Consider the following 25322-nt stretch of genomic DNA (forward strand, 5'->3'; position numbering starts at 1 on the left):
TTGATGATATCTTGATTTATTCTAGGTCTGAGTACGATCATGCGAGACATCTTCGGATAGTGTTGCAGACGCTTTGTGAGCACCAATTGTATGCCAAATTCGAGAAGTATGAAATTTGGCAGCTGGAAGTGAAGTTTTTGGGTCACGTGGTGTCAGAAAGGGGGGTAGCCGTGGATCCAGCCAAGGTTTTGGCAGTGGTCGAATGGGGACAGCCTACTCTACCTACCGAGATTTGGAGTTTCCTCGGTTTGGCAGGATATTATCGGAGGATCATCCAGGGGTTTTCTAAGATAGCTGGACCACTCATGCACCTAACTAAAAAGGGTGTACAATTTGTGTGGGATGAGCACTATCAGCGAGCCTTTGATGAGCTCAAAAGGATGTTGACTTCTGCACCGGTTCTGACTACTTAACAGAGCGGTATCGAGTATCTTATTTACACGGATGCTTCGTTGTAGGGTCTTGGATGTGTTTTGATACAGGAGGAGCGACCGATTTCCTATGGATCTCAGAAGCTTAAGCCTCATGAGCTTAATTATCCAACACATGATTTGGAGTTGGCAGCGGTGGTCTTTGCCTTACGTATTTGGAGGCATTATCTGTTGGGTGAGTCCTTCAGATTATTTAGTGATCACAAGAGTCTACAGTATTTGTTCACTCAGCGGGAGTTGAATATGAGATAGCGCAGATGGTTGAAGTTTGTCAAGGATTATCATTTTTCTATACAGTACCATCCAGGGAAAGCGAATGTGGTGGCGGATGCACTCAGTCTCTGACCCGATGCTAGTCTTTCTACCTTATTCACCATTGAGTGGAATGCTTTGAGGAATATGGATGAGTTATCGGATGCTTTTATGTCTTGCATGGTGGTTACACCTTCTATCATTTGCAAGGTTTTGTAAGCACAACTCACGGATTAGCAGTGTATTGACAAGGTTGCAGAGATAGCTGCTGGGGAAGTTCCATTATACTATGTTGGGACTGACGGAGGATTGCGGTACAAAGGACGTTTAGTAGTACCTTCTGCTGGCAATTGAAGGAAGGATGTGATGACTAAGACTCATCATTCTGAGTTTTCTGTTCATCCAGGAGGCGACAAGATGTATCAGGATATAAAGCGGCAGTTTTGGTAGGCAAGTATGAAGAAAGATATTGCTCTTTTTGTTTCTTAATGTAGTACTTGTCAGATGGTTAAAATTGATCATTAGAGGCCGCCAGGAGCTCTACAGCCACTACCGATATTGGAGTGGAAATGGGAGAGCATTTCTATGGATTTTGTGTAGGGTTTGCCTAATTCTTTCAAGGGTCATAACTCTATTTGGGTCATTGTGGATAGGTTGACCAAATCAACGCATTTCTTGCATATTCGCACTGATGTCACTACGGAGCAGTTGGCGAGGCTTTACATTGCGAAGATTGTGACGCTATATGGTATTCCATTGTCTATTATATCAGACAGGGATTCGAGCTTTGTGTCTGGCTTTTAGAAGAGTTTTCAGGAGGCTTTGGGTACTGAACTACATTTTAGCACTGCTGATCATCCTCAGACTGACGGACAGACTGAGAGGGTTAATCAGATCGTGGAAGATATGCTTTGGCTGTGTGTTCCTAATTTCAAGGGCCACTGGGAGGATTATTTGCCACTTATAGAGTTTGCATATAACAATAGTTTCCAGAAGACTATTGGTATGGCATCATTTGTGGCATTATATGGTCGACCGTGTCGATCGCCTGTTTGTTGGATGGAGGTTGGAGAAAGTAGATTCTTAGGTCCTGAGTTTATTAAGGATACTTCTGAGAAGATTGCTCTTATTTGGGATCGCATGCGTATTGCTCAGAGTAGGCAGAAGAGTTATGCTGATCGGCGTACTCGTGCTTGGGAGTTTAAGGTTGGAGATCAGGTTTTACTCAAGGTGTCACCTATGAAAGGTGTTATGCGCTTTGGGAGGAAAGGGAAGCTGTCATTGCGATTTGTCGGTCCATTCATGATCACGAATCGCGTTGGAGCTGTTGCTTATCGGTTGGCACTTCTGGATACTTTAGATCGCGTACATAACGTGTTTCATGTGTCCATGTTGCGGAAATTTCTACGAGATGAAGATCGGCATATTGATGTTGGGGAGATTGAGTTGCAGCCGGATGCAACTTATTTGGAGCCACTGTGTCATATTGTTGACCGACGGGATCAAATCCTTCGTAACAAGGTTATCCCTTTAGTTCGTGTTCAGTGGAGTCATCACAGTGAGGCAGAGTTCACTTGGGAACGGGAAGATGTCATTTGCTCGCAATTTCCTGAATTATAGGAAGAAGGTAAGAGCAAATTCCGAGGACGGAATTCCTGTTGTTAGGGAAGAAGAATATAATACCCCTAATTTAACAAGGATAGCCCTAGAATTTGTTTAATTGTTTAAATTGTGTTTTTATTTATTTAATCGTGACTTTGTTTTGGTGTAATTAATGAATTTATTTAATTGTTTAAATTGTGTTTTATTTATTTAATGATAACTTTGTTTTGGTGTAATTAATAGTGTATTATTGAGTTATTTGGTTTTTATTTAATTGTCAATTTTACTTGAGTTACTTGATTTTTATTTAATTATCGATTTCTTAATTGTTTTAATTGCATGGTTATATTACTTGATTTATTTGATTTAAGTTAATTGTGTTTTTGTTAAACTGGGTTTTAGATGTTACGGATGTAGCCGACATAATTAAACTTTAATTAAGTTTTCTATAGGCCGATTAGGAATCAGTTTAGGGCTTGAATTAATTTAGGGTTTGGTATAACTCTATAAATATAAAGGATACGTCTGTTAAGGGTTTTAGGAAAAGAAAATAAAACCTATTCACGTCTATCGAGGCAGAGAAGGAACAGAGGAGGAATTTTGCAGTAGGAATCGCCTGAACCTTAGAAGACGACATAGAGATTTTGAACAGAAGTCTCAAAGGAAAGTTTTGTCTTAACTCTCTCCCTTAGGCTTCGTGTTCTTTGCAATAGTTCCAAGATAGATTATATGTTTTAAAAAAAAAAAAAAAAACATAATCTGTTTCCATAATTTAAAATTTTAATCGTAACTTTTATGCTTGATAAATTGTTTAAACTTGAATTTTTTCCCTGCACTATTTTCTGTTCAATTCCATGTTAGTAAATATAATAAAGATTTAAACAAGGGTTGGAATCTACTGGGACTGAGTTAGAACCTCTGGGAACCTAAGCTGTGAAGTGCCGGAGGTGTAGACGATGACGGAAGAAGAAAACATGAGGCAAAGGAGGGAGAGAGCCGGCTCTCCCTTGGAGGGAGCCGGCTCTCCTTGAAGTGGAGGCGGTTCCAAGGCCATTGGAGGCTGCTCCAAGGTTTTGGAGCCTGCTCTATGTTGTTCCTTTATGGTTTTTACGTTCTGTTTGTTTTGTTGTTCAGTTTTCAATGAGGAAGCTTTTTGGGTATTGAATTTCTAAGTTTTCTGAAGAGAATAAATACTGTAATGAATCTTTTAGAGGTTGTCCAGAGTAGATTAAAGTCTCAAAGGATAGAATAATGTAAAATTGGACACGGAGTATTAATCTTTAAAACTGTATGGATTTGTTTTATGTGTCTCATAGACCTGTATGGATTTGGATATTTAAATTTCTTAATTATATAGGAATTTTCTGTGAGAGCTTGTCCACTACTAATCGTAAATTCGTGGAATAGAAATACGTACTGGGAGGCTGAGGAAAGTGGAGCCTCCTCCACTTAAAATTGGAGCCCCCTCTACCTAAGTGGAGCCTCCTCTACTTAAAATTGGAGCCCCCTCTACCCAAGTGGAGCCTCCTCTACTTAAAATTGGAGCCCCCTCCACCCAAGTGGAGCCTCCTCTACCGTAAATTGGAGCCCCTCAACCTTTTGTATTTGTCCAGTACGTGAAATTTTGGGATTTTTGTTTCTCCAGGGGCTAAAAGGCAATTCTGAAATTTGATGGGGGGTTCTTAAATGAAGTATAAAACACATTAAAGACTTAAAATTATTGGTTTAAATCTATATTTTGCTAAGGATTAATTGGTGATTAAATTGTAACATTTAGTACATCAATTTGTTGGATAGGAAATTAAAAATATGATCAATTGCCTAGATTGATTATGCATGCTCTGGAATTAAGTGATACAATCTTTATTTAGGCTCTCTTAATTATGGATACTGGGAATAGACTTGTATTTGCAGACACAGTCCTGTGTTATCAAATAAGGGTTGCTGTGTTGGTTTACTTAAGTATGTTTGTAAATATACTTTAATTTGCTTAGTTTGGAATTGTTGATACTGATATTTATATTGTCAGTTTCTTATCAACTGTTGGTTATATTTAAGCATGTTTGATAAGATACATTAATATGCTTGGTTTGGAATTGTTGATATTGATATCTATATTGTCGATGTTTTATCAACTATTGGATGGAAGGGATTGTATGCACCGGTATGGGACGGTGTCATACTAGGTTTGGATTAGCTAAAGTTGCTAAGTCCTACGTATTTTAGAATAAGGGTATGGGTTATTAAATAAATCCTCCTTATATATATACGAGTTGGTGCGGTTGAATACGCCGAACGATTTACTGGATTTCTTGTGCATGGTTAGGAACGAAGTTTAGATATATTGTTATGATACCGCGATATGAGCTTGAGTCTCAGAGTCGACGGTTAGGGTGCGTATATGTAATTGGATGCGTAGCTGGCTGTAAGGGTTGAGGTATACCCTGTTTAGGCTTAGGTACTCATGCCCACTCAGGTGCGCTTTACGTGATGCCTTCTATTCAGGTTGAGACCCTCTTTATAATCTAGCGAGAGTCCAGTAGTATGAATATATTTATGTACGGATTATTAGCTATTGTGAACTATTTGGTATGTACATGCGTATCAAGTCTTTGCTTGGATTGTAGTAGGATAGAACTTGTTCGTGGGCCTAACCGACTCCTATTTTTCAGGTGTACGTCAGTTCCAGACTTGAGCTTGTTCATGCTGAGTAGAGACGATTACTCATTCTTCCGACGACGTAGGATCTCTCCCCACGATTTATTTATGGATTCTTTCTAGATTTATTTTTCAGTTTGGTTTTATTATTAGGGGTCCACTGGATGGATTCCCGAGATGTATCTCTTGGAGGTTTTGGAGATGGATTAATATTTGTTATTTGGGATTTTAAAATTTTAAAAGGATTATATACTTTAGTTTTCATTCAGCTTAAATGTTTATTTCCTAAATTCGTTTTGTATTCTGTGTTCGCTAAATTATTAATTGTTTGATATTCCCTTGGGTTTGGGCCTAGGTCCGATCAACCCGTGTCTCAGATCCGAAGGTATCACAGCAAGTGAGAAAAGAGTCTGAAGGGAGAGACAGTCACCATGAGTGGCAATCGAACAATGATAATCATCCAAGTAAGGAGGTGGTCGACGGTTACGAGGTTGTTTAGCTGTTGACGGCAAAGCCGAAGGAATATGATCTAAAACTTGTTCTACTATAGAAGTAGGTACATTATTATTATTAACATGGACAGGTTCAACCACATCAATGTTGGCTGGTCTAGAAGGAACGAGGTTATTAACAAGATCATTATTATCAGGTGCAGAGGCATTAGGAGAAAAATCAAAATTCTCATTGTCATGAGCAGGCAAAGGAGTTATTGTGAAGGATGGTGCGGAAGACTGAGGAACGTCACGAAATGGAAAAATGCCTTCATGAAAAACTACATCACGAGATGTATAAATAGAATGTGACTCAATGTCATAAATTCGGTAACCCTTTTGACCATGAAGATAACCAATGAGTATTCCGGTTTTGGCACATTGATCAAACTTATGCTTAATGTTGGCATTGCGAGCATAACACAAGCTTTTAAGGACTCGTAAATGTGTATAGCTTGGCTTGGAGTTAAACAAATTTCTTGAGGTGATGCTCCAGGCAATATAGGCGAAGGCATTTTGTTAATGAGGTAAACAGCCGTAAGGACACATTCACCCCAAATTTTTAGTGGTAAGTTGGCTTGTAAATGGAGAGAACGGGCCACTTCAAGAATGTGGCGGTGCTTATGTTCAACCATACCATTTTGTTGTGGTATTCTAACACAACTCCGTCGATGAATGATGCCATGTAGAGTGAAGAAAGTTTGCATATCACTTGAAAGAAATTCTGAACCATTATTAGATTATATTTTTTGTGTTATGGGAAACAAAATGACACCATTACTAGAGGAGATGGAATCAACCTGAGATCGAAATTGAGTTTTAACAAAGGTAAAGAAAGATTGTAACCAGTTTTTAGTTTCAGATTTCACATGCATAAGATAAACCCAAGTGCATCTAGAAAAATCATCAACAATTGTCAAAAAATAATGACATTCATTCAAAGAAAGTTGCACAAAGGAACCCCAAATATCACAATGTAGCAACTGAAAAACTTTAGTTGTTAAAACTGAACTGTAAGGAAAGGGCACCCGCCTCTGTTTAGCTTGAGGAAAAATGTCACAAAAATGATTTTTTAAACTGGACATATAAGGAAAGTCTTTAACCAAATTATCTAAAGAACGGAAAGAAAGATAACCTAGCCTCCAATGCCAAATATCCAAAGAAGAAGGCACGACAACCGCCAAAGCCGCCGATAATCCTTGATAATAATAGAGCCCCTCATGGATACTTCCCTGTCCAATTAATCATCCTCCTCGTTGATAGGTCCTAAAAGGAACAAGAAGTAGAAGAAAAAATTACTATATAATTACTAGATTTCGAAAGTAGGCTCACAAATAACAAATTATATTTGAATGATGGAATATGGATCCCGGAAGACATTCTCAAGTTTTAATGTGGGTGAAAGATTTATTGTCCTATTGTGAGCAATATGAGCCGTAGAGCCATCGGGTAATTGAACCAAGGAATAAGTAGGGCACATTTTATAAGAAGAAAACAAAGTTAAAGAGGAACACATATGATTGGTAGCTCCAGTATCAATAAACCAAACAGAAGTTGGTGGAATGGAGAGAGCAATACCTGCTAGATGAGAACTATAATTGATGTTACCTGTTGAAAGCATTGCTAGTAACATGCTATATTGCTCTGGTGTTATAACAGGCTAGGAGGAGTCACTTTGTGCTTAGATTTAGTTAAAAGATTTGGAGATTCAGAAAGTACGCTTGGTAGGGTACCCAATAATCAAAAAACAATGCTCCTTGGAATGACCATCGCCCCCAGAATGATCACAATGATATTTAGGCTTGTAAGTAAAAGAACTTGGACGATTCCACTGCCGAGGTATGGGTGGTTTCCACCAATAACAATCCGATTATGATTATAGTTGTTTGATTTCGCTGCAATATTGAGAGCAGCAGCATCCGGCATAGGAGTCGACAGATAATGTATTTCTTGTTGTTTTTCTTCTTGTCGAACAAGAGACTACATCTTTGCTGCACTCAGAAAGGGATCCCTCAACAAAATTTGGTTTTGAATTATTGCAAACCGATCATTGAGACCTTGTAAAAATTCCATCACCCTATCTTGTTGTAAACGATCGGAAAAGGCCTTTCCACTCCCACAAGTACATGGTTAAAAAGTCTGGAGGGAATTTAGTTCATCCCAAAGAGACTTGAGTTTTGTGAAATAAGCCGAAACCAATAGGTTTTCTTGTTTGAGTGAAGATATGGATTACTTAAGTTGTTAAATTTTGGGGGCATTAGACTGCGAAAAACGTTCTGACAAATCAATCCATATAGTTCTTGCACTGTCAGCATATAAGATGCTACTTCAAATTTCTTCAGAGACCGAGTTCAAATTAATCCATGATTTGACCAGATCATTACACCTCTCCCATTGAGAAACTTCATTAGCTTTATGGATATCAGGTCGTTGGATGGAGCCATCCACAAACCCTATTTTATTTTTGGCTCGCAAAGCCATGGTGATTGCGCGGAGCCAAGATCCATAATTGTCACCATTTAGAGGAGGTGAAACCAACACTACCGTTGGATTATCTCAGAGTGGTAAATGGAGAAGGGATCATCACCTAACATCTCTGACGAACCAGATTTATCGCCATCTTTACTATCGCCAGCCATTGGGATGAGCAAGAAAAGATCGTAATTAAGAGAAAAATAATAATAATAATAATAATAATCAAAGGTTCAAGCTGGTATCAAAACCTGCTCTGATCCCTTGATAAGAATAAAACAATGCTAGAAGTTGGTAGTCTCTATTTTCATAAAGAGACAAAGAATAATATTTTCATATATATAACTCACGTTACAATTGTATCGTCATACACAAAGAGAGCAAAAGAATAACCAAAGAAATAGGAATCTAATTAAATATACAAGAAAAATCAAAAAAATAAGAAACTAATTAGATATACAAGTTGACCACAGCTGATAACAACGGCTGAGAGATCTTTGGTTCAATTCCACCCGGAACCCATGTGACTCGAATATTTGATTGGTACCTAATTCATGCCCGTCATCATCAGAAACTGCAATTTGTTTCCCATTCTAAGGGCCCACCCAATCCCAGGTATAGAGACTCTGCACATACATCACTAAAAAGCTAATACTCCGTAATACAACAATCAAGATATTTATTATTTTTTTCGAATGGAATAAACAAAATTACATAGCTGATAATGAGCAGTTCTACTCCTACTACTACCAAAAAACAAAAAACAAGTCTCTGCCACAAACATTTTTAAGATGAGTAGTACTACTATTACAGATCATTTATTATGGATCATCCGAAAGCTGAACAGCGTTATTTAATTAAACTTCAGTTCTGTAAATAGTAGTAATGGTGAAGAACTTGTCAGAGCTTATAGTGAGGGAGGGATGAGATAACATCTGCTCCCTTGGTCTTGTAATACTGACCGTATTCGCTGCAAATGAACTCTCTGTATATAGGTGGTTGGTCTTCGGACAGAAGCTCTTTTATGGGTCCGGAAGGCTTAGATGCAGCCCTACCACTTGCACTGAAGAAACATGCAACTGATACCCTTGGTCCCACAGGCTGAGCCAACACCTATGCTCCACACTTTTGAACTTGTCATTGCAATAATCTGAAATTATAGAGGAAACAAAAATAAATGGAGTAAATTAGTAAATTGTGAAGTAGTTACTAGGTGGATCATAACTGATTCATTCAAATTGTGAAGTGTGTATATATATGTATATATTATACATTTATACACACACATATACCTGCATGAGATCTCCAATGTTTGCTATTAGAGCTCCAGGGACAAAAGCCACATCAATCCATTGATTTCGATGAAAAACTTGTTGACCACCAATGCTGTCTTGCAAGAGTAGAGTTAGAAAAAAGGTGTCTGAATGCCTGTTGGTGCCCAAGGTCAGGTCTGGCTCAGGACAAATTGGATAATAAAGGCATGCCAATATTTCACTTTTCATGCATTCTATGCGAGAAAGGAAGTCACTGCTTAGCCCTAAAGCCTCTGATAGTAATTCGGACATTATCTCCCTCAGTTTGATCATGCATTCCACATATTCTTGCACTGCTTTTCTGCAAATCCAGAAGTAGATGCAAAGTAATGATCTAGTAGAAGATTAATATATGGTTAGTGCAATTAATGTGTTTAAGTTGGATACTCCCAACAAATTAGGATCCCATCTGGTGCATTGGCGGGATGGGATGGTCTTGTGCACATAGAGAGAGTAGAGATCACCCCACATGGCATGGGGTGTGGTCTCAATAGGCAGAGTAGATCCCACCCATGTGGGATGATTTTCACATTCCCTTGTACATTAGACTACTGACCGAACACCTGGTCCCCATAGCTGGTCCCCGTACATGACTAACCGGTCATAGAAAAAAGAATACGGTGCAAGTAGAAAAAAGAATACGGTGCAAGTAGAAAAAAAGAAGTGATAACACGACTAAGTGGTCGCCGAACAGTTGTTCTCAGAAAACAGCCAAATTTTCAGCAATTAGCATCAGCCGGAAAAAAACACTTTGACAACAAGTTATCACAATCAAGAAGCCACATAGAATAAAACTAAAATCCATTTTTTTAAGAAATCTGTATCAGAAAACATCTTATGATTATCATCTTCCTTGTAGGGCTTATAGCAAACAATAGAGAAACAGATGTAATTAATCAATGGCCATCACATAAAGAGTGACATAAAAGTTTTTCATTAATGAAGAAAATAAAGATATATTTAGAAAGAGGACTTTATGTTAGCCTATCGATTGAGAATTCATATGGCTAGCAATAGACACTAGCTGAAGTGAACATATATAGAAATTAATTAGTGATGAGGTTGAACATCCAAATTTTTTGAAGACAAAAAATTAATAAAGAATTAGACAAATAAAAATAGAAAAGAAGTATGAATAGGGATAAAAAGCATTACCAGAAACTGTAGAATAAAGCCTAAGCCTCTGAAATTCACATGAAAATCAATGAAGCTAGAGCATTACGTAACATTATATATGATATCTTAATGACAGCACAATTTATGGTGTAACAAGAGCACCTGAAGAAAGAAGCTGAAACATGCCAAAAGGGTGAGTGGCTTACAAATCTTAGATATCTCAAGGAAAGATGCAAACATGCCAAACACTCAGTGTTCAAAGCAAACCAAAAAAAACTACTAAAACCTATAAATCAAAAATATTTTTGAATTTTTTCTTTTTAAAAAATTTTTTTACAATTTTTTTCATTTTTTTTTTGGTTTTAAACAAAAACAAATCACTGAGCATTTTATTCTTCTAAGTCCACACATGATTCAAATTTCCAAAAAAAAATTTCTGAGTATCTAAGAACACAAATTTTTTACTCCACATAATCTTTAATTAATTTCACATCTCATAAAGCAATCACAGCATGAAATTTAACTTGCAAATTTTACCAAAAAAATTAGAAATTAATCTAGCAAGTTTATGTGTGTGTGTGAAATCCAATCTCGTCAATTTTCAATCAAATTTCATCAAATCATTGTCTAAATTATATCGATCAAAAAGCATCAAGATAAGATTGTTTTTTAACAAATTTTTTAAGTAAGGTGGCTTTCACTCTAAAGTTTAGACATCAATTCCTTAGTTCAACTTGTCTCCACCTTTCTTTTTACTCAAATAACTTTTCTTGAAAGTCAAATGGAAGCTTTCGACCCAAACTCAATAGGTAGCCTTTTCCTCAACAACAAATTCAGCAAATTTTTCAAAATTTTCTTTTCTTTTCATGCTAAATATTGTTTTCATTTTTTTTTTTTCATGCTCCTATTATTTATTTATTTATTTATTTTTAAACAATAAAATTTATACCTTCTGTGATTAATATACTTTAGTCAACAATTCAAAGATTTTCAATCAAATTTTTTAGAAATATATTAGTGCACAAAAATTATGAACTTAAGAGATTCAAATCTAAAAATCTCCTAATCAATACAAATAGTTTTTCATTGTATAGAATCCAATAATCTATTTTTATCAAATCATCACGTGTCTCAATTTGCATTCAAAGATAGATCATAAATTCACTAAAAGAATTTTCACATATATTATCATGAAAATATGATCAATGACTCAAACCTTAACCAAACTCTACCGTAGGACTTAGTTTGCCCAAAGTCCTTTTGGAAACTAGTTCCAAGAACTCAATTGGCACATAATTGATCAAATCATCTTTTTTGATCCATACAGTTTTCACTCTCACTTCCTGAAAAGCTTTTTCAGATTTTACCTCTTTCTTTGGCAAATTTCTAGCTTTATAATTTTTAGGTGAACCAAAATTCTTTTTCTTTTTAGAATGCACATCTTTCTTTGCATGAATATAATGAGAATGAATTTTAGAAAAATCTTTCTTTTTTCTGTGAAAACATGAATGATGGTTATATCCATTCTTACAACAAAAAGTGCAATGCAACAATTTAGGCATATATGACATATCAGAATGTAATGCATCAACCAAACTAGAATCAGGTATAGTATGATCAACAGGTTTTACAAAAATTGTTTTACCTTGACTACTAGATTAGCCTTTAACAAAATATTACCTAGTTTTATCATTCATATTCTTTCCCATATTGATCATCTTATTCAATTTTACTTGACCAGCAGTGTACCCTATCAGTTTATCATGTGCCTTTTTTCAACTCAAGTTCACTATATTCAATTCTCAGAGCAAGATATTCTTTCAAGGAGTTAACACTACTTACCTTATCTTCAAGAAAGCTGAATTTTTCACTGAGATCAGAGATGATTGAATTGCTTTCAAAAGCTTTTCTTTTTCCTTCATCAATCTATTTTCTTAGATCTGCATTCTCTTCTTTTGATTGAATAAGCTCCTTTGCTACCTTATTGACAACCAATTTGACTTTAATAGCTTCTTCAAACATTTTCTTCAGTTTTTCTTCATTATTTTCATCCTCCTGAACCTGTTCATCAAGAACTCCATTGGCTTCATCATCTGAAATATCAAAATTAGACAAAGAAACAATATGAAGACCTTTATCAAGAAAAGCAACATAAGAAAAATCATTGCAATCAACATGAGGAGAATCATTATCACTAGAAGCAGAATTTTCAGAAATAGAAACTTTCATTACTTTCCCTTTATTCCCATTCTTTTGATCTTTCTTAGGACTAGGAAAAATATTGGCTACGTGACCTTTGCCACCACAATTCCAGTAAGTGAATTCAGTTTTTTTTTTTACTCTTCTACTTTCTTTTTATTTATTCTCAATTTTGACCCATTGTCAAAATTTCTAGGATTGACCCCATTGCCATTCTTTCTCCTTTTTATCTTTGCAAAAATTAATTAAATTGCCTTGAGATAAAAGTAACATCATCATCATAATTTTCATCGACAAAATTATCAACCTGAGTTGATTTAGAGCAAGATTATTTTCCTTCTGATTTAATTCAAAATTCTACATCTCAAAATTTTTCAATGAACCTACAACTTCATCTACTTTAGAACTGGACAAATCCCAGTGTTCAGTGATATTTGTTACCCTTGTTTGAAATCTTTTAAGTAAAGACCTTAAGATTTTCTCACAGATTTTCTTATCACTAATGATTTTGCTAAGTGACGTAGTTCAGAATTAATTTCAAGAAGACTAGAATAATAATAAAAATAAAAAGATTCATCTTCTTTCATCACAATGTTCCCAAAATTATGAGAAAACATTTGGATTTTGGACGTACAACTTCACTTTTGAAGTTCCTTCACGAGTAACTTGCAAAATATCCCAAGCATCTTTAGCAGTTTTACAATCAGAAATTCTATCATATTCAGATGAAACAACAGAATTTATAATTGCATGTAAGGCTTTTTCATTAGCATCATTACGCTCACTTTCAACTGCAATAAAGGTAAAAACATCTTTCAAAACTTGAGTTAATTTACCATCCATATTTTTTTCTTCTATAGGTGGTGTATAACCTGATTTAACTACAACCCAAATTTTACCTCCAGAATTTTGCAAATAGGCTTTCATCTTTGATTTCCAAAAATTATAATTGTTTCATTCAAATAAAGGACCACGCTGATTAGAACTACATTCTTTCAACGCTTAAGACATGATGAAACAAATTTTTGAAAAATAATCAAAACTTTCCACAAGGATCAACTCAATGTGTAGAGATTGGCTCTAATACCAATTTGTGAGTTGTGCAGTGAAAGATTACTTGCGTAGAAAGTTTTGTATTTAAAAAAAAACAGATATGTGTCTTTCTACCTTTACTTATTTTAGTAATTAATCAATTAATCTCATGCAAGATAAAATAAAGTAAAGTAGTAGAGTTAGAGACGACACTAGGATTTTTAGCGAGAAAACCCAATTGGTAAAATAGATTAACTGTTTGCGTAGAAAAAACCTCGTGGACTGTGCAGTCCAAAGCAAACCTATCCACTATGTTTGAAACAAAGTACGATGGACTTTGATTCAGGCTCACACCCTATCGTTCTACCAAACATCAATTGTTGACAATCTTCTGGCTTTGCGACGTCCCGTCCAACAACTCTTGACCTCAGGCTTGTTCTTGATCTCTGTAGAAGGATTAACACTCCTCGAATACTTTGACCATTTTAAAGTGTGATCATTTTACCTCTATTCTTCAAGATCTAAATTTGATGTAGAAGAAGTAGATCTATTTTCTCTGATCGTTGTAGATACAAGATTTAAAATACTTTTATCACGATCAGGATTTGAACAACACTTAAAACTCACTCTTGTATTTATGTGTGTATTCTAGAAAGAAAGACAGAAAAATCAACTTTGATTTTCTGCAAAAATATCTCTCTAATAGGCTTTTAAGAATTTTGAAGTTGTAGTGTAAAAGTCATATCAACTTAGATGAATATCAAGGTTTATATAGAATTTTCAAAGACCTAGGCATGCATAGAAAAAGGTAATTTTCATGCATAGGACTTTTGGTAGTATTCTAAACCAAGTAGGAAGAAAAATTAGAACGGGAAACTAAGTTACGAAATCCTGCTGAAGACCTTAGACCAATTCAAGAATGGATGAATCGGTTCAAGATGGCCAGTGAAAAAAGTGAAGCAATTGTTTGATTCTTGAACCGGTTCCAAAAAGCTTGAACTAGTTCAAGATGGTCAGTCTTGAACTATAAAGGCCTGACAGTTGAAAAAATATTGTTTTGATAAGTTTGCAAATATACCAAGTATGAAAAAGTGTCCTAACCTTAGAACTTATTATCTTCCTAAAGTGTTGTTCTTTCATTTTTCGTAGATCTCAGTATATTGAACCTAAACAACTTTTCAATTCCGCAGCCGATCTCGATTTTGACTTTTGCACTTGAAGTTACAACTCGATCAAACTTGTTTTGACATTGAAATTTGTCAATTACAGAAATTATATCTCACAATGAAGATAAAATCAAACCAATATTAAATCAATGTTTTTCTGTTTTTTCAATTCCTTTTAAATTTGGCTTGTTTTCCTATTTCGAACTCCATGTAGGTGATAGTTTTTTTTAAGAGCTGCTTGATTTGTTTGATTCTTTTATATACTTGAAATTAAGCTGATTTTTCAAACAGTTCAGAGTAATCGCTTCAGCAATATTATAGAAATATTAGTTCAAATGAGTTGTAGAAAAAGTGGTTTTTTTTCTTTTTTTTTTTTGGGTAAGTAAGTGTATATGAGCAGTGCGCAAGATAAAAGTGTGGTAGAAAAACCGTTTCAGACAGTTGTTTGGAGATTCAAACTTGTACTCTCACACTTCCTATTCATATATAATAATTGAATTTTTTTAAAAATACCTATTGGTGCTTTCTCGTAGACTCCTCTTGGAATTTGGTTCTGAGATTGTTGTATTCCTTTCAGCTTGAGTTGATTTGAACCAACGACTTCAAAATATATATAATTATATAATAATGAAGAAGATTTTTTTTTTTTTTTTTCTTTTTGTTGACTGCCGACTACACATTTTTTAATCTTCTAGGTTAGGTACTGTTTGGCCATGTAGTTTAGGTGATATATTAATATATGTTTAGAAAAACCACGTTAGTCAATTATATGGGGCAGTAAAGCAATTGAAAATTTTACTATAAAAATATATATACGGCAAGGGACTGACGGATCTCCTTACTAGAGAGAGGCATTTTGGATGATAATGTGTGTGAATCTCCGTGTGTGTATATATATATATATTGATATTAATATTCGTTTGTTGGGTTTCTGGGTTTTGGCTTCTTAATTTGTTTGGTTGTGGTGTTGTTGCCAAAAATAAACGTAGGGCAAGAAGCGGTGGATGGTTGCTTGGAAAATTCCTATGCCTCAAAAATAAACGTAGGGCAAGGAGCGGTGGATGGTTGCTTGGAAAATTCCTATGCCTCAGTGGAATACACGAGGGGTCAAACAATATACGAATAACATAAAGGAATTTCAAAGATGGTGTGAGAAAACTGAAAAGCATGGGCTATGTACTTGTTGAGAAAACAGGGATCTAAAAGTAGGACACAAAAAAACAAAGTCAAAAGAAAACTACTACGTTTTTTTTTTTTTTTTGACTCTCGAAAACATTGTCCCTTCGTTCAGTTACTGAATTTAGTTAAAGAAAAGGGCAAAAATGAAAAGAAAAATGGAAAATGATAGAGATTAATCGGTCAATGAATGGGTACTAGCTTAGATAGTATGCACTCTCTTTTTCGAATGGGTTGATTAAGGTTCGAGTCTAAATAAAAACATAATATGTATATTTTGGTAGACAAACCACTTCAATGTTTCATTTCAGACCAAGAGGGGATGCCTTTGGTGATTTAAATTGCACTAGAAAACAGGGTTCTTGTATATCACTCAAAATGTGAATCATGAAAAACTTTTAAAACTGAATGAATTAACTGTGGTCTTGAAGAAAAAAAAAATGTATTAATAGGGGGAACTTAACTTATATTTTGGTACACAAACCACCTTAATCTTTCATTTCAGACCAAGAGGAGCTGCCTTTAGTGACTTAAATTGCACTAGAAAATAGGGTTCTTGTATATCACTCAAAATGTGAATCAGCAAAAACTTTAAAACTGAATTAATTAATTGTGGTCTTAAAAAAAAAAATGACAATAATCATGAAATCTTTTTGAGTCACCTTTCACAAAAAAATCTCTCTAATGCTTCTTTTGGTTGGAGGGATGGAAAAATGGATGGAAGAGATAGGGGGAGGGATGGATGAGGAATCCCTAGGGGAAAGTGTTTCTCCCATTTTTTGTTTGGTTGAATGGAATGGAATGGAATGGATAGTAGAAAAGATGACCGCCCCATTTCTTCTTTTTTTTTTTTTTTTTTGGGGGGGGGGGGGGGGGGGGGGGAAGAAAATTTATTATCACTGTATAACATAATAAAAGGTAAATACCCATTTTATTTATTTTTTTAAAAGGTTAAAATGGAAATTGCGTATGTGTAGGTAGTTATTCCTTTTCTCTCTCCTTCATTCCCCCAAAATTGGGCACGCAGATAGAAAAACAAGAAGAAATGAGGGAAGCATCCCTCTCTTCCCTTCCCTCTAACCAAACACGTAAAGGTTCATTCATCCCTTCTCAATCCTTCCCTTCAACCAAACATAGCATAAATTGTATTTTGTCCCATGCAGTAATGGAGTGGCTATATTATGCAATGGTCACTCCTTGGAAATGCACCTGAAAAATACTGTGCACCGAAAAGGATCCACTTCAAAGAAATTGACCCCAATATATGGATGTGAAATTCACTATAAGGACGTCATTCTGATTGAGTGAGTTTCACCTAATATTTTATCAATCGACCATATATAATGAAAATTCTAGCTTTAATATGATTTTACAACCATAGCATACCCCAAACGAAACTAATTGAGTGTTTTTAATAATTGGAGTGTTTCAGGTTCTGTGTCAACTAATTCACGGGACTCGTGCAAAGCTCCCTCCTCGGTCAAATAAAACTCAAAACATGTTCATGGGTATAGCTCCTAAAGAATTGTTTGTACCTTAAAAGAATCAATCCTGGGACCTAATATCTCATGAAACACCAAGACTCAAATATTTTCCAACTAGGTCAACCCCTTTAATATATCTTAGTTTTGACTGGTAATTGGAAATATAGAATTAATTGCAAGGGAAAGCCAAAGAAAAAAAAGGAAGAATAAGAGAAACCCCTCAACTGCTATCAACTTTTTTAATAATAAAATAATTTTCCTTATCAATCAGCCCATCCCCCCCCCCCCCCCCCCCCCCCCCAAGCTCTTTAAAAATGATATTGGATAATATTCCCCAAGCTCTTTAAAAATGATATTGGATAATATTTTTGAAGAGTTGAAACTCATGAATCACAATTTAAATCAGTTATATTGATCGATTGCTCTTTATTTGACACTTCGCATTGCTAATCATCCTTTAACACCTTATGGCCGTCAGACCTTCTTTTTTTCATTTATCAGCGTTCTTTTAGCCATTTTCTGACTATGGAGTATACACCATACAATCGTTTTAGGCACCTAATTGATTGAGGTACTGATCAAATATCGCCATCAAAGTGGCGAGTAAGTAGTTTTCGTGCAAAATTGAATTATGTTGAGGCTGATTGTGTGAAGCCTCTAGGTACTTTCCAATCTCAGCACCAAATTGTTGACACTTTCAGCCAAAACTTACACGCTTGTCTGTCAATCAACAACCCATAATTTTAATCGGTCTCACTAATCAAATCTTCCCTAGTAGCCCAAATGGTTGAAAATTCCAATGGGTCCTCCAGGATCGAACATAAATCTTTCAGCCTCTTTGGGTTTCTTAGGGTAGAACAGATTGCCTTCTATGGCAAGTAAGCCTTGGAACAAAAGCATTTTTGTTTCTAGCCTCTTTTAGTGTCCTTCTGGTTGTTGAATCTGATATCTAGACACCACTGCCAGTTTCTAAAGGCTTTGTCGATGCTTGACAGATACAAGATTTAGTACTTATTATTTCAGTAGCGTTAACGCCAAGGCCAATTTCGGCCTCTCCGAAGTCTAAACTATTCAAGGCTAGACTGATATATTTAGTCTTTTCTAACACTACTTGGCCCCTATTTCTTGCCCTTTCAAACCTAGTAGTGTAGGTTTTGACTGTTTCTGTACTCATTTGAGATAACCTAGATAGATTAGCCATTAACACTTTTAGTTTGGCCCAATAAAATTGTTGCCAAGTAAAGACCAAATTCACTTGTAAATTTATCTACAAAGATATGCTGTCCTTGTGAGAAAATTTGCAAACAATCTTAACTTTAGAAATTCATCCCCCTCTAGCATCATCATATTGAATGGTGAATTGACTAATATGTCTAATGGTCAAAGTGGAAACTTCTCCTGAAAAGGTGCTGAATTCATGGACTCTATATCTCTTTCTGAATTCAAGCCTATCAACGTAGTCAAGATATGACTTTGTAAATGATAGATGACCAATCTTTCTTAGGCCAAACCTATGCGTTTCTTGAATGATGTTAGCCAATCAATCCCTATTTATCACCATGTGTTGTTGATGGTGTTGAACTTATGATTAAGGCGCAAATTGTGCCTGTAGTTGAGATGCTGAAATATTAACACCAACAAGGTCAACATATTTTTGCCCCTTTAGGGGCTGAAATACTTGTGGATTATGTTGATAAATGAGATTGAAGGGTTTCCTAATTAACGTTCTAATTGGCCCTCTGATTGATTGATATTCCATTGGTAATTGCAGTCGTGACTAATTAGTGTGCAGTTAATTCGCCGGTAGTTGACGCTGACCATGCAACTGTTGGTGCAGTTGTAAAATCCCTTATTGCTGATGTTGATGGTGGTAGAAATATTGTTAATACTCAACAGGCGCTAGAACATGTTGTCGATCATTCGACAATGGTTCATTTGCAATTGGCTGTGCCATAAGATGATTAAATTTTGTGAACAAAATGGCCAGTGAATCATTTAAATTTGCTAATGGTTTTATATTAGCTTGTTTACACCAAGGAAATTACAGTTGGTAATCTACACATTTTGCGCCGAATTATTGACGCTTCCAGCTAATACTTGATTATTCGGTTGTTGATTCACTGCGAATTCAGCCTCTTGTTTTTCATAGTGGAGAGGCAAGGCAAATTTTGAAATTTTAAACTATTAATCGCCATGAATATGAATTTTTTGATTCAAAATTTTTAATAGCCAAACTATCCTTTACGATGATAGAACAATAGAATCAGTCTCTTAAGCGGATCAAGCAATCCTTTAGATTCTACAATGCCTGAACAAAGAGGACTTTCAATAACAATGGAGGAATAGATAAAGAGAGCAAAAAGAACTACATAAGCATTCATCAATTCTAGAATAACATATAAAATAAATATTGGAGGAGACATTAAAGTCCTCGAGTCTAGATTTATTTCATAAGTAAGATTCCTTATACAAGAGAACAAGTACAAGAATTTGGTTTTAATATGTACAAGTAAAATAGGAATGTAATGATTACATTGTAGAGAAGTAAATGCAGAATTTGTGTTTGTCAGTGACCTTTATAATGTGTTAGGAATTGTGTCTCATATTCTATTGTAATTAGTTTCTATTTTAGTGTTGTATTTTATTAGGTAATTATTAGTTGGAAAGTCATGGGTTCTTAGGAATTGTAATCCTTGTCCAACAAGGAGTTAAGTTATTGGGACTCTATAAATAGATACTTCGGTTATTGTTGAGAGTTATGAGATTGTGAGAGATATAACCTCATAGGGTTAGAGTTAATGGATAAAGATGGGTTACTATAGGGGTAGAGTGAATACTGATGCGTGACATCTGATAGCAAAAGAGAGTCCCATGGAGTACGTGGAGAACTTAGTTTAGAGTTTGTGTGCAAATTCTATTGTTGTAATATCTTTACAGTGATATAATGAATCTCTTCTCATCCATGGATGTAACCTAGCTTAGTTTTGGATGAACCACGTATATCTTATGTTTGTTCTATGATTGTTTTCTTTCTAGTGGATCTTTGTGTTTATTTGCTTTCGCTGCCCTAACAAGTGATATTAGAGCCAATGGTTCGTTTTAGGAAGTTCAAGCTTTATTCAAAGAAGATCTAGAAAACACAATGAGTCTTAACATAATATGTAATGTTTTCGTTGTAGGTGGAGTCAATCAATTGATTTGTTTGATGACAATGGCCGGTCAGAAAATTACATGGCATGGAGCTCTAGTAGTCAAGGTGGAGCCTTCGGGTTTGATTATTCAAGTAGCATACAGTGGGGACAATTAGAGTTTTGTAGGAGGATCAAGAAGATTAAAACTATGGAGAATTGTCCAGATCAATGCCGTGTGAATCGATGATTGGCTAGATGAAATTTGAGCCAAGGTGGAAATTATTATGAATTGTGTTTCAATTTCTATTGTAATTAAGTTTATATGTTAAAGCTGTATTTTAGTAGGTAATTCTCGGTTGGTAAGTCTTGAGCTCTAAGGAATTGTAATCATTGTCTAATATTAAGGAATTAGGTTTTTTTATTTTTTATTTATAAAATTACACCCCATAAAAAAATAAATAAATAAATAAAAGAGAGTTTTGGCGACTACCTAGGTTATTGTTAAGAGTTATGAGATTAAGAGAGAGATGTACTCTCACGGGGTTGTAGTTGATGGGTGGAGGTGAGTTATTATAAAGATAAAGTGAACACTGATGGCTGATGGCGAAAGAGAGTCTCGTGGAGTACACGGAGAACTTGATCAAGAGTTTATGTGCATAGTTCGATATTAGAAATTCTCTTTTATTATAATCTCTCTATAATAATATAATGAATCTCTTCTTATCTGTGGAGGTAACCCTAGTGTTAAATAAACCATTTATATCTTGTGTTTTTTCTTTGATTGACTGATTACTTTATTTCTTGAGGTGTTTTTTCTTTGATTGACTGACTACTTTATTTCTTGAGGACCTTTGTATGTATTTGTTTCTGCTACCCAAACACAATGACCCACTTATCTCTTATTTATATAAACGTTAGTAGCAGTATTCCATGACTGTTACATTTAAATTTGGAACCCATTAGTTACGAAACCTCTTCCTTCTTTTCCCCTGCTACTACATTTCTTGAAAAGCCAAATTCTAGAGACAAGTTAGTAACTTTACTTTATTACTTATATGATTGGATTCGTCATTATGTTTCATTAGAATTTTGAGAAGGTAGATACTTCCGTGTATGTCCTAGGGGCGCAGGGGCTTTAGTAGAAATTCAGGAGATAAATTTTCAAGATTTTATTTTCAAATTTTACTCCTAACTTGAATGAGTGTGTATATTGTAAGACAGATACCCATACTCTAAGAAGAAGAAGAAAAATAATAAAAATAATAATAAATCACTACCCCCCAAATGGCATTGCCCTCATACCATACCCCAGAATTCTGGATCTCTCTTTGCATATTCCAATTCATGCCACGTATTCTAAAAGGGTGACTTCCTTACATAATTGAATTTCATAAAGAAACAATCACTACTTAACAAATAACATGTGCGTCAATAAACAATGCCATTATAGTTATTTTAATTTACGAAACTACCACACTTGTTGCATCAATTGCCCAAACTTGCCACAAGCCTTTACACACACACCATCTCCATTTGACTTGGCAAATTGTTGAGAGAGTAATAAATCTCAATTGATATCACATTTTTAAATAACAAAATAATTTTCTCACCAATCAGCTCTCTGTCATGTGGTAAAATTAAAAACAAATTATTTTAGGGTGCAAACAGTTGGCCGGACTATATCTTTTAAGAAACAAAGGTCTTTGGTTGAACTCAAACACAAACCCATTCATGGGTGAAATGATCTATGAAATTAGTCAATGACAATTAAACTTTTAGTGGCCAAGGCTGATAGATCTTTGGTTCAATTCCACCCGGAACCCATGTGACTAGAATATTTGATTGGTACCTGATACATCACTAAAGAGCTAATAGTAAAATTGTAATACAACAATCAAGATTTTTATTATTTTTTTCGAATAGAATAAACAAGATTACATAGCTGATAATGAGCAGTACTACTCCTACTACAGAAAAAAAAAAAATTCTCTACCACAAACATTTTTAAGATGAGTAGTACTACTATTACAGATCATTTATTATCTATTTAATTAAACTTCATCTCTGTGACTAGTAGTAATGGTGAAAAACTTGTCAGAGCTTATAGTGAGGGAGGGCTGAGGTAACATCTGCTCCCTTGGTCTTGTAATATTTATGGTATTCACTGCAAATGAACTCTCTGTATATAGGTGGTTGGTCTTCGGACAGAAGCTCTTTTATGGGTCCGAAAGGCTTAGATGCAGCCCTGCCACTTGCAGTGAAGAAACATGCAACTGATACCCTTGGTCCCACAGGCTGAGCCAACACCCTATGCTCCACACTTTTGAACTTGTCGTTGCTAATAATCTGAAATTATAGAGGAAACAAAAATAAATGGAGTTAATTAGTAAATTGTGAAGTAGTTACTAGGTGGATCATAACTGATTCATTCAAATTGTGAAGTGTGTGTATATATATATATAATACATTTATACACACACATATATACCTGCATGAGATCTCCAATGTTTGCTATTAGAGCTCCAGGGACAGGAGCCACATCAATCCATTGATTTTGATGAAAAACTTGTAGACCACCAATGCTGTCTTGCAAGAGTAGAGTTAGAAAAAAGGTGTCTGAATGCCTGGTGGTGCCCAAGGTCAGGTCTGGCTCTGGACAAATTGGATAATAAAGGCATGACAATATTTCACTTTTCATGCATTCTATGCGAGAAAGGAAGTCACTGCTTAGCCCTAAAGCCTCTGATAGTAATTCGGACATTGTCTCCCTCAGTTTGATCATGCATTCCACATACTCTTGCACTTCTTTTCTGCAAATCCAGAAGTGGATACAAATTACGTAGTGATCTAGTACAAGATTAATATATGGTTAGTGCAATTAAAGTGTTTTAAGTTGGATACTCCCAACAAATTAGGATCCCATCGTGTGCACTGGCAAGATGGTCTCGTGCACAGAAAGGTGGAGATTACCCCACATGGAGTGTAGTCTCAATAGACAGAGTAGATCCCACCCTTGTGGGATGATTTTCACATTCCCTCATACATTAGACTACTGCACAGTGCACATGATCCAGAAAATTGAGTTCTGAATTTCTCTTGATCTAAGAGGAGGATATCTAAATTCAAACTCATTTAACCTAAACATTTTTCCCCGTTTCTTGAAAGTTTAAGCACATGAGAGATCATAATGGGAGATCATGTTCATTTAGTATGATATCATTCGTTAATTGATTTTTTATCTATGCATCAAGCAATGTCCATAAAATTATAGAATGTTGTAAACATGAAGTTGTAAGTACCTGAAAACCAGAGGAATAGCTTCAGAGTCCAATGTATCATCATAAAAACCACAAGTCAACAAATCCCTCCAGCATGCAACATCAAGTTCAGTAACATTGCTGGTAAACCTCACTCTCTGCTTACTATCAGAGGAATAGAACTCCCTCTTCACCTCCACCGGTTGCTCGTGGAATCGTCGGACACCTTCTAATACGGCCTCCATCTTGCTCATTGGAACTCCATGATTCACCATCCGAAAGAAACCCCACGTCGAGGCCGCCTGTCGAATCCCATCCACAATCTCCTTTCTCCGAGCACCACCACTCTCGACGCCTCGGAAGTCTATCGTGGGGAGCTCTAGTTCAATACCACTCATTTTATCGGGCGTCGATGGACTGTGAATACTCTCAGGTGGGTGGACGAAGAATCTGGGGATCCTCACCACGCCGGCGTCTACTAGTCCTTTCACGCCCGCTTTGGTTTCGTCGAATTCCTTCACTTCTTTGGCCCAATTGTAACGACCATTGCCGGAGACCGCTTCCATTTTTGTAGTGTATGTGGTGTTTGTATAGTGATTAGCTATATATATATATGCAGACCGAGGTATAGGTGCTTACGGTGAATGCATGAAATAGGCGACCTAAGCGCATCCCATTATATAGCGTCAGGACAGGAGAAAGTTGAAATCAACTCCGAAGGGCAAAATAGTAAAACTTGAGTCACAATTAAAATATGTACTAAATGATTCATGCGTTCAAAAACTTTCAATTCAATAGTCATATGTAAAGAGTTTGATAGAGTTATCTTTATAATATAATTCTATTCAATAATGCAATAGGATAACTAAGGGCAACCCAAAGAATAGATTAATGGAAAAAATTTGAGTTTTGGTGCTTCATGAAGTATCATATCTCATAATTGATTTTTAAGTGCAAATAATTTTTTAAAGTCACATATAATTTGCGAACGTAATTTGAGTTTCATGCAATCTGTGTGAAAGCGACTTACACAAATCCCGTGAGTTATTTATCAAAAAAAAATAACTAAACTTAGAAAAGAAAAGAAAATCCATCTTTGGCTATATATATATATATAAAGTATAGTGCTCATAAAAATATATATACATATAAGTTTAGTTATCTTTTTTATATACATATAAGTTTAGTCAAACATAGGATAAAATGCCTGTTTAGATGATAATGTGTGTTTTTGTATATTAAATACATATACATATATACACACACACATACTCCGTATTATATAATGGTAATGCATTCTTCACTTTTCCATAGGCAAGGAGTCGTGGATGGTTGCTTTGAAAATTCCAAAATCACGTGGATATACAGGGGGTTCAAACAATATATAACTACAGAGAGGAACAGACACAGACTCAGAGAGAAAAACAGAATCAAATGAAATCACTTATCGAAAAATAAATAATAAATAAACTCTAATTAAAGAACTTACACCATTAAGGACATGTGCAATAACTGTGTGTATATATATATATATATAGACAT

General features: G+C 35.3%; 1 protein-coding gene across 1 annotated transcript; it reads right to left on the minus strand.

The window, feature by feature from the left end:
* Positions 1-22617: 22617 nt before the first annotated feature.
* Positions 22618-24346, minus strand: LOC132309467 (1-aminocyclopropane-1-carboxylate oxidase homolog 1-like). Its single transcript, XM_059807771.1, has 3 exons — positions 23823-24346; positions 23012-23333; positions 22618-22869 (listed from the first exon to the last, which is right to left on the minus strand). Exons 1-3 carry the CDS (start codon positions 24344-24346, stop codon positions 22618-22620), a joined length of 1098 nt encoding a protein of 365 aa, XP_059663754.1.
* Between the last annotated feature and the right edge of the window lie 976 nt (positions 24347-25322).

The sequence above is a fragment of the Cornus florida genome, unplaced genomic scaffold (genome assembly GCF_030987335.1).
Source record: "Cornus florida cultivar Cherokee Brave unplaced genomic scaffold, ASM3098733v1 CherokeeBrave_3.0.0_Hap2_Chr05, whole genome shotgun sequence".
Lineage (NCBI taxonomy): Eukaryota > Viridiplantae > Streptophyta > Magnoliopsida > Cornales > Cornaceae > Cornus > Cornus florida.